Source organism: Gouania willdenowi, chromosome 10, assembly GCF_900634775.1.
Source record: "Gouania willdenowi chromosome 10, fGouWil2.1, whole genome shotgun sequence".
NCBI lineage: Eukaryota > Metazoa > Chordata > Actinopteri > Blenniiformes > Gobiesocidae > Gouania > Gouania willdenowi.
The window spans coordinates 10,241,527-10,256,346 of record NC_041053.1 but is presented as its reverse complement, the minus strand read 5'-3'; the positions used below and the strand labels follow the sequence as shown (position 1 = coordinate 10,256,346).

The 14,820-nt window shown below is 36.1% G+C and overlaps 1 protein-coding gene across 2 annotated transcripts in view; it reads left to right on the top strand.

Annotated features, from left to right (window-relative positions):
- The window catches only part of pmt (phosphoethanolamine methyltransferase), a 15,938-nt gene extending 1,118 nt beyond the window's left edge, over nucleotides 1-14,820 (top strand). For both annotated transcript variants that reach the window (XM_028460159.1, XM_028460160.1), the window contains exons 2-12: nucleotides 1,067-1,238; nucleotides 1,412-1,567; nucleotides 4,256-4,392; nucleotides 6,249-6,400; nucleotides 6,492-6,680; nucleotides 6,778-6,867; nucleotides 10,044-10,133; nucleotides 10,220-10,342; nucleotides 10,437-10,568; nucleotides 14,416-14,532; nucleotides 14,678-14,820. In XM_028460159.1, the coding sequence (XP_028315960.1) occupies nucleotides 1,067-1,238; nucleotides 1,412-1,567; nucleotides 4,256-4,392; nucleotides 6,249-6,400; nucleotides 6,492-6,680; nucleotides 6,778-6,867; nucleotides 10,044-10,133; nucleotides 10,220-10,342; nucleotides 10,437-10,568; nucleotides 14,416-14,532; nucleotides 14,678-14,788 (1,469 nt within the window). In that variant the 3' untranslated portion in view covers nucleotides 14,789-14,820. The remainder of the gene's footprint in view (nucleotides 1-1,066; nucleotides 1,239-1,411; nucleotides 1,568-4,255; nucleotides 4,393-6,248; nucleotides 6,401-6,491; nucleotides 6,681-6,777; nucleotides 6,868-10,043; nucleotides 10,134-10,219; nucleotides 10,343-10,436; nucleotides 10,569-14,415; nucleotides 14,533-14,677) is intronic.

The window sequence follows — 14,820 nt, the reverse complement described above, 5'->3', positions numbered from 1 at the left end:
TTTACTCTACAAGGAGCTATTTTGCCTCATCTCACCTGGATTAAAGTCATTCCGGAGCCGAAAAAATACCTTCTCAATGAAGACAATACAGTGTATTAAATTATATACAGTTAAAATGATATAAAATAATGTTTGATTTAATTTAATGTTGATTTTTATTGATCATGTAAATGGAAACTTTAAAAAATAAAATAAATTGACATCAAGAAATAAAACAGTATCTTGCATCTTCAAATTCTTGCACATCTCAGTTTACATGAACACAATGTTATATAAAGAAGATTTTTTTTAGTTAATGTATTGAAAGGCTACAAAAAATGATGATGTGGTGAACACATGCTAATTACTCATTTCTTGCCACACGTAAAGCATGCATATTTAACCCACACAATTATAATCTCTATTTTCTTCTAGAATAGTGTTTTTGTTGGTTTAATTGTCTTACCAGGGATTTAAAACTTAAGGTTTGTCACAGGAAAGTTGATGGTCTGTAGATGTTGCAGGAGGTGAAGTAGAAAGATGCTGGAGTCATTGCACAACGTGATTTATTTTTAAGTTAACAAATTGTTATATATTGATTTTATTTGTTATTAATCATTCATAGCATCTGTAAGAAAATAACAACTTTTTATTTCAATATATATATTTTAAAGCTATAGGGAGCCATTGCAAAATAGTCAAAGAGCCACATTAGGCTCCTGAGCCGCAGGTTGCAGACCCCTGGGTTAGGGTTTGGGTAACGCACGACACTTAATTACAGCCTTCATAAGACCTATTCATGCTAATTACAGGTGTTATGTCATAATAATGACAGCGTGATGTCAGCATTTATGTATAAAACTTCAAGTAAGGTGTTAACACATGATTTAAACATTCCAATTCCTATTTTTTAATTTCTTTATATGCAAGTAATTGTATTTGCATTAATATCGAGTACAATCGATTTATTGGTTTGCAATTTCATATTTGGTCATTTCTTCTAAATAAAGTTCTCTTATCAATCACTGTCAGACTGAGTAGTGTTACTGAAACATGAGCTAATGATTCTCCATGTGTCTCTAAACAGTTCGTGAGGATATGATTGAGTTCTGGAAGGAACATTCTCAAACTGGCACCGTGGAGGAGATGATGCTGGATTCTCACGCTAAGGAGCTGACTCAGCAGGAGGTGCCAGAGATCCTGTCCATGCTGCCCAGTCTGAGTGGGTGCAGGGTGCTGGAGCTGGGGGCGGGGATCGGGTGCGTCACACGGTTTCATTCATTGCACTGTGGTTTGATGCTGAAGGGCACTAAGTAGAGACAGTATGGTTTACCATGTCCTTTTTATTTTCAGTCTATCAGCTATTGCCATGAAAGCATATTTAAAGAAAGATTACAGATGTATTATATGATACTGTATTCTGTCCCTTTAGCCGATACACCAGCCACTTCCTGACCATGGCTGAGCACGTGACTGCTGTGGACTTCATGGAAAGCTTTGTGGAGAAAAACAAAGAGAACAATGGCCACCATAACAATGCAACCTTCATCCAAGCTGATGTCACAAAACTGGAAATTCCTAACAACAGGTGACTTTTGACACAATTGCTGAGAATACTTAAATACATTAACGGTTACACACTGATTTACACATATATAGAAATACATACAAATGGATATAAACACAAAATTGTTCAAAAGTTAAAAATAATAAAATAAATTGAGTTGTCTGTAAAATAATTTGGTTTATTTGATTTATTTGTTAACTCTCACTGAAAACTGATTCATTAATTTAAGCCAAAATGACCCGAAATGTAACAAGACCCGAATTGTGACCCAAAATGTAACAAAAGTGCTGAGCCCGATAAGTAATTATTATTTTTTTCAATAAAAACCAAAATGTTACAACTGGTCAATAATATAACAAGATGATGACCCCAAAATGTACAAACTTTGTGCCGTCGTTATTACATTATGGGGCAGGGAAAATATATTTCCCCTAATAATGTAATTATTCTATTACATCTTAAAGTGATTCAATGATTTATGGATTAAAAGGCTTATTGCTTCAATGTAGAATGTAGTATCATACACAAATGTGTGTGCGTAAATATGCAGTTTGTGTGTGTGTGTGTGTATATATATATATATATCTATATATATATATATGTATACCTGAGTGTTTGGGCTGCTTAGATGAACATTCAGCTCCATATTTAATGCCAATGCCAAGTAACTTGTTTGACGAAATTATTGAGTCTTGTTTTAAACTTCTGTCTCTCACACTTGTGAGAATGAACACCACTACAGACACTCTTCTCCACACATTATTCTCAAGGTAATAGAAATGATGCAATACCTACAGCCAGAACTGACCAGCAGATGGCAGCAAAGCCATAATAATAATAATAATAATAATAATAATAATAATAATAATAATAATTTACTTTGTAATTGTCATGGAAATTCTGTAAAAGCTAATCTACATTGTATTTAAACAAAACTGGAGAATCATGTTACAGTTCAATGGCTTACACATACGAAGTTAACACTTAATAAAAAATGTTTAATCTCAAGTTTACCTGTCAGTTCTTTTAATGATCATTTTACCATTTAAAAAGAAATTGAAATTTAGGGATATTCTGACAGAAAAAAGGCTCTGATGCCCACACCAGAAATATTGATACCAATATTTTTGATGGATAAGGAAGCCTAACAAGGAAACCAAGAGATGGAAAACAAATCATTGACATGGGTCAAAACTGGCCCGTTATCATAAGAGATGCTAACACAAAGCTAACACAAGAAGAATTAAAGGTTTTTATGGGATTATTTAATAAAGGCTCAGTAATTGTGATTGATTATAATTTAACTTCAATAATTGTAATTGACTTTCAGGGGAAAAATAATAATGGTAATTTTAATTGTAATTGGAAAAAATGTGGGTCAACGTATTTGGAATTGAGTTGAAATTGAACATGGATAATTGAAGAAGTAATTTTAAATGTAATTGATCCCAACCCTTTGTGGCACCATGTAAAGGGAAAAAATAAGTAGCCTTAGAGACTCTGCCCTAGGTTAAGGGTCTTTGACACAGACAGGCAGGTTAGTTGTTAAGATGGTTTATTGCTTTGCTCAGTTTTAACTTAAATATACATCATAGTGCCAGAAACAGTATAATATAAAGCAGAAGGGACCTCGCTATAAGTGCAGCAAATCATCCTTGTCAGAGGTGTTCCCGAAACCACCCTCCCCTGATATAGGAATTTCTATATTTAGATTTAGACAGATTTCACAAAGATCATTGATGAAAAATAACATTATTATTTATTCCCATCAAGTTTTCTTGCAACATATAATATTAATCTGCTAAACGCAAATGTTTTTTTTTAATTTTTTGTGCATGTTCAGAAACATCAGCTTCCAGCTAAACATTAATGCAACTTGAAATACACACAAAATTAATGAAACCTCAACTTTTAAACACAACATCATTCCAAAAACAAACAAAATGGCAAAAAAAAATCAAGATGATTTAAAAAATACACAAAATCACAAAAATATACAAAACGACATGAAAAATTTACGAAACGAAAGAAAAATATTCTAAATGATTACAAAAACACACAAACCGTTTGTTGTTTCCTGTATTAATGCTCAGATCAGTCATTATTTTAAATGCTGACATGAATGTTGAACCTTGGTTTAGCCAGTGTTTCTCAAATGGGGGAACACGATGGCACTACAGTGGAAAACTAACAAATAAAAACATTAAAAATATGGGAATTTTTGGTTAAAATGATGTATCACAAAACGAATCCTAATAATGATGATGAAAATGATCTTGATTTGAACATAAACTGAAAATAGAAGAGTCAGTCTCTGTCCCACACCAGGACTGAGATGAATGTAAATGATAAATAAATCTATTCAGAAAGCACTAAATACTGTTTCATTCAACTTATTTACAAAGTTTGATTCTTTAAAATGTGTGTTATCACTCATCCATTTCATCATTATTCTCTATAGTTGTTTTTTTTATTGAATTCAGAGCATAATATTGTATATGGATAAAGTGGGTACAGTACTTAGATTCAGAAATAAAAAAGAAGCCAAAACATTTTGAGAACAACTGCTTTAGACGATCATAATATTGTGGCCCCCACTGTGATAACAGCTGCCTTTCCCTGCTGTACACGATAGAAAGGAAAGAAAAACATTACAGGAAATAAACTATGAAGGAAATATAATGTGTCTGTGTCTTTTTTTCTTCTCAGTATTGACTTCATTTTCTCCAACTGGCTTCTGATGTATCTGAGTGACGAGGAGTTGAAGTCCTTAATGGAGAAAATGCTCCATTGGCTGCGGCCTGGAGGCTTTCTTTTCTTCAGGGAATCCTGCAATCACCGCTCAGGTATTTTTATTCTCCCACAAGTAAAACCTGCTCTTTTCTATTGTTCTAAGAAATCACTTCATAACTGTCAACATAACAGTTTGACTCCTTTGTGCACTGAGGCTCTGCATGTGCAGCAGGAGCATAGTTAGTCATTGTTGACTTCATGAAAAGGAGTGGCATGGTTTATTCATTTCATATAAGAATGCAAGAAAAAATCTCTTCAAAGTCTGATTTGATTTCATTTACATGTTGTAATGATTACATTTTTGTGAAATTTGCAGTTTTCAGCAGGGTTGGGGTCAATTACAATTGTATAATCGATAATCAATTACAATTATGGCATAATTGTAATTTCATTTAAAAAATATGTTGCTGTTGTAATCAGAATTAAATTTTAATTGAGTTTAGATAATGGACTTTGTAATTGCAGTTGGCATTAAAATTGTATAAAAAACTTCAATTATAATTTAATGCAAAATTGGGGAACCGTCTTACAGTTCTATTGACAGTTTCATACATGTGTAGTTAATTATTATTATTAGAACATGTTTCATACCAAGCTTTACCACATTTTGCCATTTTAAAGAATTGAAATGGCGGTGTATACTGACACCACACCAAATATATTAAAACCTTTATTTTCATTGATTAGGAAGCATAACAATTTTCCAGCTGATTTAGGACCTGTTATCATAAGAGATGCTAACAGAACGCTAACACAAGAGGGACGTTAACTTTTATTAGGTTATTTAATTTAGATTCAGTCATTTGTATTATTGTAAATAGGGGTGTAACGATACACAAAAATCACGATACGATACGTACCTCGGTTTTGAGGTCACGGTTCGGTTCATTTTCGGTACAGTATGGAAAAAAATGCAAAACATAAATTTGCTTGTTGTTTATTCAAATCATTAGTAAACCAACAATGTATTTAACATTATACAGAATATGAAAATAAAGTTAAAAAAATTACTATACTGTTGTAAAGTGCTGCCTGGTAATAATAATATTCTCAAACAAAAAATACATCAAATATTATTAAAAAGAAATAAGCTCCTCATAGCTTGTTAACAGCTTTTATCCACTGCTATAAAAACTCAGATGGCAGTTGTTAAAGCCTTGACCAGATCTGAATTTTTGCTTGAATGTCAAAGTCAGCTGCGTTTGCACAAAGGACGTTTCTTGTCACAGTGATATTCTCGGGTGGTGCCGTTTCAAGTGAGTTAGCATGTTTGTCGTGTTCCCGAGAACATACCCGATCTCAGCTGAACAAAGTCGGCACACTGTCCTCGTATTATCCATTGGTCTTTCTCCGTTGCAGTATTTCACCTGGAAGCCGAAGTGTTCCCAAGCAGGAGACTTTAGCGACAGGGGAGGGGCCTCCAGCTCTGGTTTCTCGCTAGCGTTACCCATGACATGCACGGACTTGCACATATAGCTGCAGGCAGAAGTAAACACACGTATCTTCCGTTCCGGGAACTCACCCGTGCACAACCCTGTACCTCAACCGAAGAACGTCCTGTACCGAAACGGTTCACTACAAATACATGTATTGTTACACCCTTAAATGTAATTGAACTTTAGCAATTGAGAACATAATTTTAATTGACTTTCTGAGGATAAAAACAATTGCAATTCATTTTTAAATGGAGAAAATGCTGGTCACTGTAATAGTAATTGAATTTTAATTGAACATGGATAATTGAAAACGTAACTGAAAAATGTAATTGACCCCAACCCTGGTCTGTGTATGTTTAAGCTTTCATTCAAATGATCCCAAAGAAGAATCTCTGTCTCATTTATAGCAGATTGTGTGGTGTTTAACGTTCTCAATTTGAAACAACTGTTTGTTAATATAATGTTCTATCAAGGTGACAGCAAGAGAGACTTCAACCCCACCTGTTACCGCACTGAGGAACAATACACCCACCAGGCTACGTCAGTGGAGGTGGAGGTTCCAAAGGCTGACCAAAAGTTTGGTTTTGACATTGTGTTAAAGAAGAAAGTTCAAACTTATGTTGAGGTAAAGACATTGTAGTTGTTTATAATCATCAGGACTATAACGAGTCTGCTATGTATTCTGAAACGGATTCACTTAAATCCTCTGTTTCCAGATAAAAAACAATCCAAATCAAATCTGCTGGCTGCTGGAGAGGGTTCCCCGCTCCTCCAACTCCCAAAACGGTTTCAACACTTTCCAGCAGTTCCTGGATAACCAGCAGTACACCAGCCGTGGCATCCTGCGCTATGAGAAGATGTTTGGGTCAGGTTACGTCAGCACAGGAGGGCCCAGCACCACTAAAGTACAATTCCAGTTTGAGAAAACAGATATAAGTGCATTAGCTCTGTTGTTTTTTACTGGATGGCAAATACAAGTGCTAATCATGTTTTGTTGAACAGGAATTTGTGGACCTACTGAATCTTAAACCTGGACAGAAGGTTCTGGATGTGGGTTGTGGCATCGGCGGGGGAGATTTCTACATGGCAAAAGTAAGAGACAGAAAATTTAATACATGGTTAATAAAAGAAGATTACGAAAGCGTATTGCTATTGCAATCACTTGGAGAAAAAAATCAGATTTTTCTGAATAAGTAATTTCTTTGGTTTGTTTTTTTTCCACTAGTACAGTACCCGTCGGAAGTACGTATTCATGTGGGAGCTTAAGTAGAGTTGTCAATTATTGGCAAATGAGTATGTGTTTGATGGTTGGATGTATAAAGAGGTGTACATACTCTGTAGTAGGGATGTAACGATTCACTCAACTCCCGATACGATTCGATTCATGATACTGGGTTCACGATACGATTCTCTCACGATTTATTTTACAAAATGGGACTGTAGACTTTATTTTTTAGAAAATATTGTACTTTCATATTTAATTGTCAAAAGAATCCCTTGATAAACTATTCAAAACAATGCAATTTAACTAAAAATAAATCTTGAATGAAATAAATAAAGGAATAATACAAATGAAGAAGAAGCCTATTAATTTAAATTCTGGTTCTATAGTAAACAATGCAAAACTACGTAATAGTTCTTTTTCTTTTTAAAAGTGCAACTAAAAATGTATTTTGTGCTTTAACAATTGGACTTTAAAAAACGAAAAAAAAAAAAAGTCATTGCATTTTATTTACGTCAGATATTTGTTTGGACCAGCAGAGGGCGCTGGTAACCCAGTGGTCGGTTGGCATGTAGTTATTCTGTGCAGTGAAGAAGAGATGCTACGCTAGCAGACAGAGCTAATAGAAAAAAACTTGACTTTTACAGATATTCACATAATATTACAGATATTCTTTCGGTGCTAAAGGGGTAAATAATCATTTATGAACATGTTTAAGAGTAGATGGCAGCCAGAAAGAAAGTAGTAGCAGATTCCGCCCGCCACCTACATTTTTAGATGAGGAGGATAAATATATAGCGCCCTCTACTGTTTAAAGAAACTACTGCGGATCAATTTTCAGAGCATCGATATGAACCGTGATACCTATGAATCGATTTTTAACTGCCTTACGATTAATCGTTACATACCTACTCTGTAGTGTTATAAAGGGGTATATTTGCCGTTGGAAATAAAAATAGTCTGTGCGATTTCCGTGCTTTAATTCTATGGGACATGCGCTTAATGAATTGATAACTAAAGTTTGTGCAGAGGTGATTATCGTGTGTGCGTGTATGTGCGTGTGTGTGTGTGTGTGTGTGTGCGTGCGCGCGTGTGTGTGTGTCTCACGACCTGTCTGTGGGCTCCTCCGTGGGCGAAAACAGGAATTCAAAAAATTAGAATACTGTGAAGAAATTACCATTTACTTCTCAGTTAAATCCAGTGTGAAATATCCAGTCAGTCATGATTCGGGGTGCAATGTTCTGTTCTATTCGTCACCCGTCTTCCTCCAAACCCTTGGACCTTGATTGAAAGACACACTTTACTTTCATCAGAAAAGAGGACCTTTGATCACTGGCCAACAGTGCAGTCCTTCTTCTCCTCTTTTTTCTGCAAAATCCAAGAAGTTAATGGTGATTTCTTCACAGTATTCAATTTTTTTGAATTCCTGTTTTCGTGGGTTTTATGAGCTGGAAGCCCAAATTATGTAAAGATAAACAAATAAATACTTTTTGAAATTTGAAATTAAACTTCTCCATGATATTCTAATTTTTTGGAAAGGGCCTGTATATACCAAGGATGACTCAGTCTCTTACCATATTCATCATCACCTTCTCCTATTCAACAAATAACTTTTAGCTTAAAGGTAAGGCTGGAACAAAGATAAAAACAACAACAAAAAAAGAACTTTAGCTTTACTTTACTAAATTTGGCCCTCAGAGATGTATACATTGTAAAATTTTCCACACCAATGGCACTCGCTCGCGCGCCACACAATCCCCCTATGCTGTGAAAAATACCTGACTTTACGCAGGCACCTGAGGACTTTGCTGTTGTTCAGGAGGAAAGCCCATTCAGATCTGCAGGACATAGTGAAGTTTCTCCATGATCAGTTCGACAAATATGCCATGTTCCATGGATATAAAATTATGCATTTGAAGTGCATTCAGGCTGAAGATATGATCAGGAGACTGCTGGAAATACTGGATCTGCACAGTGTGCAGCAAGGAGTCGCCATAGGGCGGATGTTCTCGCGGGATTTCCAAGTATCTCGATAATAAAAAAATAAAATGAGCCCCAAAAAACAAATTAGAAAAAAAAACACTTTTTTTAGCAAATGCAATACGCTTCTATAGTACAGTGTTTTTCAAATGGGGGTACGTGATGGCACTATAGGGGGTATTTGAGAGAGAGAGAGAATGGAAAATTAACAAGTGAAAACATCATAATGTTTATTCTTAACTGAAAATTTATAATCATGCTAAATATTACTAGCAACTCACAAAATGACAACAATAATACAAAATGAGTGAAAAATATACTGAATAATAAAAAGAACAGACAAACAACACCAGAATACACAAAGTGACATGTAAAACACAAACACTAAGAGAGGAATTTACTTTATATTACCAGCAACAGACAAAACGACAACAAAGACACTAAATGACTGAAAAATACACGAGATCACTACAGAATAAAGAAAAATGACAGAGAAACATACAAAACGACACCAAAAACACAAACATTGAGAGAGAATAATTTAAAAGTTAACGTTTATTCTTAATTAAGAAATTACAATCATACTAAATATTATCAGCAACTCAAAAAATGACAACAAAAACACACAGAATAAGGAAAAAATATACTGAATAATAAAAAGAACAGACAAACAACAACAAAACACACTAAATGACACAAAATGATAATAGAAATGATCTTGATTAGAACATGAACGTAAAATAAAAGGTTCAGTCTTGATCCCATATCAGGAGGTAGATGACAGTAAATGATGAAAAAATTATAGAAATAAATCTATTCAGGAGGCACTAAATACTGTTTCTTTCCACTTATTTACAAAATTAGATTCTTTTAAATGTGTGTTATCACTCTTTCATTCCATCATTATGCTATAGAGTTGTTTTTCACGGAATTTTGAGCAAAATGTGTTAGTCGAACAAAGGGGGTACTTTGATTCAAAAGTTAGAGAAAGGGGGTATTTGAGACCACTGCAGTAGAAAATGACTAATTTTCTTATAAAATAAATATTGTTCTATCTTTTTTCAAGACGTTTGGAGTTGAAGTGCTGGGCCTGGATCTGTCCGACAACATGGTGGACATCGCTATGGAGAGAGCAAGAAATGAAAAGTTACCATTGGTACGTACATGTCACGCATATGCCACTGAACTACACAGAGAACAGAATATTCAGCGAACGACTTTGGTTTGGTTTGGTAACCTCAGGTGCAGTTTGAGGTGGCTGATGTCACTAAGAGAACGTTTCCTGAAGCTTCATTCGATGTGATCTACAGTCGAGACACAATCCTGCACATTGATGACAAACTGGCTCTTTTTAAACGCTTTCATGTGAGCTTATTTAAAACGTTATTTAATCTGTTTTTTTTATTCCATAAGGTAGGAAATCATAAACACTAATAGTCTCTTGATACTTTGTGTCCAGTCATGGTTAAAGCCAGGCGGTCAGCTGCTAATCAGTGACTACTGCTGTGGAGAGAAACCCTGGACACCAGCATTTGAAGCATACGTCAAACAGAGAGGCTACATCCTTTATACACCAGCACAATATGGAAAGGTATGTAAGGAAAGGTTCTCAAATGGGGGTACGCAGTGGCATTACAGGGGGTACTTGAAAGAGAGAGAGTGGAAAATTAACAAATAAAATGTCAGTCTTGGTCCCACACCAGGAAGGAGATGACCGTAAATTATAAAAAAAACTATTGAAATAAATCTATTCACGAGGCACTAAATCAGTGTTTTTAAACCTTGTGGTCAGGACGACATGTGATGTCGCCTGAATTTTTTAAAACATTTAAATAGGGATGTAACAATTAATTGTAAGGCAGTTCAAAATTGATTCATAGGTATCACGGTTCATATCGATACTCTGAAAATTGAATCGCAGTACTTTTTTTTAAACAGCAGAGGGCGCTATCTATTTATCCTTCTCTTGTCCAGAAGCGTAGGTGTCGGGCAGAATCTCCTACTACTCTCTTTCTGGCCGCCTTCTACTCTTAAACATGTTCATAAATGATTCCTTACCCCTTTAGCGCCGAAAGAATATCTGTAATATTACGTGAATATCTGTAAAAGTCACGTTTTTCTATTAGCTCTGTCTGCTAGCATAGCATCTCTTCTTCACTGCAAGAATATCTGCATGCCAACCGACCACTGGGTTACCAGCGCCCTCTGCTGGTCCAAAAACAAATATCTGATGTAAATACAGTGAAATGACTGGTTTTTTTTTTTAAAGTCCAATTGTTAAGGCACAAAAAACATTTTCAGTTGCACTTTTAAAAAGAAAAAGAACTATTATGCAGTTTTGCATTGTTTACTTTAGAACCAGAATTTAAATTAATAGGCTTCTTCTTCATTTGTATTATTCCTTTATTTATTTCATTCAAGATTTATTTTTAGTTAAATTGCATTGTTTTGAGTAATTTATCAAGTGATTCTTTTGACAATGAAAAATAAAAGGAAAATAGTACAGTATTTTTCAGTCATCATTTTTCTACAGTCCCATTTTGTAAAATAAATCGTGGGAGAATCATATCGTGAACCCAGTATCGTGAATTGAATCATATCGGGAGTTGAGTGAATTGTTACATCCCTAAATTTAAATAGTTTTTTATTATTATTATTATTAAAAACACAATCTTAAACAACTGTGTTCAGCTAAAATGCAGCAAAAAAAAATTAAATATCTGAGCTCAAACATTATCAAAATTTGAGGTCATCAAAAATGGGGTCACGATCGAAAAAAAGGTTGGGAACCACTGCACTAAATAGTTGGGGCGTGGGTAAGGCCTGGGTACGGCGTGGGTACATGAACGCATCTAATTTGTTCTTTCCATTTGGACTAGTGGCAGGGATTGGTCAGTTTTTACTGGATTCCATTGCTGCAGAGGTTCAATTCATTCATTTCCTGTTTCTAAATACATAATGTATTGTGATTATTATATTTCACCCAGTATAACAAAAAGTGTTTCTGAACTCCACCTTTAAGTAATATATTACAATAAACATTGTTCCTATTGCTCCTGACATCATACCTGATGTACTACTGCTGTCAATTCCACCGAGGACTAGGGCTGGGCAATATGGACCAAATATAAATCTCAATATGTGTAACTCAATAAAGTCCTACAAGAAAGACATTTCTGGGTTGAATTTGTTGATATAAATGCCATGTTACGGGTTCCAAGGATGAAGGACCACAATAACAAATAAAAGCACCTGTATAATGCAGGTGAAACAGAGAAGTCAGGAAACGATCTGTGTTCAAAGCTCTCCAGATTACTTCTCATTCAATGACATACATCATCAACCCTTTCAAACAATGCTACAAGCGAAACCTGGTTAAGAAAAGATTTGACATATTTGACCAAATACCTTTTTTCTTTTCCTATGTTATCCATTAGCTGTCAGAGTGAGAAAGATGTGTGAGGACTCAAGCACAGAAAAATGGGAGGAAGGAGGAATAGTGATACAATTTAATGATGTTTATTTAAAAATAATAAAAAACGAAACAAATATCAGTGAAAAAGTCGACCGAGATGTGATTTCTTTTTTTTTTTTTTCGGGCTGTTATGATACAGATATTGGGGATTCTTAAAAGGTGATATTTGATGTATTTGTTGATGTATGAATTAAAACATATATTCAGGCTCTAATGCTGTGTTCACACCGGATGCATCACAAAATGTTCGTACGTCCAAATTACATACAAAGTCAATGGATAGATGCGTCCCAGATGCGAAATCTTTCCTGTGCGGCAGTGCAGTCCGATCCGCACATCAAGAGCGTTGGCCGTGCGAGCGCGCTCCCGATTTTATGCATATCCGCACATTCGCAAGAGTTGAAAATATTGAACTCCTGCGACTGTTTCGCATGATGAAAGCCAATCAGAGTCTTTGTTGACGATGACGTCAGACCGTTAACACGGACACCGGTCTGTTCACCCATTCAACCATGGAGTAGAAGCTGTATGTGACCACCTGGAGCTGTATGACATGGTCCTTATAACTGGGACCGGACTAGGAAGGATTTGGCGTGGAGGAGAATCAGTGAGGAGGTGGTAGTAGCAGAAAAAAGTTCTCTCTGTAGTTTTCATCTTTGAAAGTCGGCACTTAGCTAGGGTAGCATTAGCCGCTAATCACACCGGCTTTTTTCACTGGTGGTTTATGTTTGTGAGAGGAGAAAAAGGAGCACAGCTCCTCGCTTCAGCAGGCAGTGAAACTCACCCAGTTCAATGTGTCGCTGGTGGGCGGGGCTTTTTTGATCCTGCGGACCCTGCAGTATGTTTCGTGTGGCAGATGCGTTCAGTGCCGCAGAAGACGCATTTGGTGTGAACGCAGCGTTATAGTACAAATCAAATCCTGATTGACTCACTAACTGACATGCTGGGAAATTAAAGGGCACAAAGCAACCAAACCAACCATTAACTAAATCAGGAACTAAAACTAAAACTTATTAGCATTTGGGCATAGCTTTGCACATGACATCAGTAAAAAAGTTTAGGGAAATTGTGGGAATTGGAAATGCAAGTCCCTCCAAATATTACAGCTTTGTTATATATTAATTATGAACCTCTGACTTTCCGTTTTAAAATGTCCCCAATTCTGTTTCAGAGTTTCTGTGTCAGTTTACGCATTTCCATTAAATTTCCATTTTGTTGGCTTTACCTAATCAGATGTCTTTATAGACATACTGTATATACAGTACATTCACCCACAACACACCCACGGGTTAGGGCAATGTTAACTCCCCAATGAAGAGGCACTATAACAGGGTGGTGGGTGGGCCTGCATGTGCCCGGGTGCCCCTGATTGGGGGCAATGGCCCCGCAGGTGCATGCAAAATCGGCATCCCCTGCCCGCGTGAGCACGCATTCATTCAGCGAAGGTGAAGTTACGCTGTTAGAGACTTTTAATGCCGTAATCTATGCTGTTAGTCTTTTAAATGCTTTTAATACTTGTCAAAACACCGCTCATCGGACACGTTGACTTGTATCCAGACAAGTGTGCGTTGACCACGGTGTTTGTTCGTTCACTGTGGTGCATCACTACACACAATGGCCTCATGAGTCTACAGAGCATCCACGGTATCCGCCATCTTGTAAACATTGCAGGCTTTGAGCTGCTACAGGAAGCAGGAGGGTCGAATGCCATCACACGACTGCGCTTTAACCATTGAATTTTATATTGTTTTTTTTTTTTTTTTGGTACATTCCTAAAATATGTGTGTATTATGATTGTTATTATTAATTTTTTGAACACTCAGATTACTGTGGTCACTTCATGTGACAATCAAATCTTTAACTCTTCCACAAATACAGAGGATAGGTCCTGTTTTACAGTGATAATAGTCCTCAGCCCTCAAAGCAGTGGCTACTAAAGCATCTATTCCTTCTCCTACTGCAGTTCATCCAGGAGGCTGGTTTCTGCCACGTACGAGCTGATGACAGGACAGCCCAGTTCATTCAAGTGATTAAGACGGAGCTGCAGAGAGCCGAGTCCATCAAAGAAGAATTCATTGAGGTTAGTATGGAGAACTCAATCAGACACAAGGACGATGTGAAACTGTAGACCAGGGGTGTCCATGCAGAAAATGTACTGAACGTGCACATGACTGAATACCATAAACCCCTTCAAAGTTTAACGAACCTGTTTCTGTCCCTTGCAGGAATTCTCAGAAGAAGACTTTATTGCAATAATGAATGGATGGAAAGAAAAGCTGGAACGATCCAGCACTGGGGACCAACGATGGGGACTCTTTCATGCAGTGAGGAATTGATTGATGATCATGAGAGCAGATGAAACAATAAG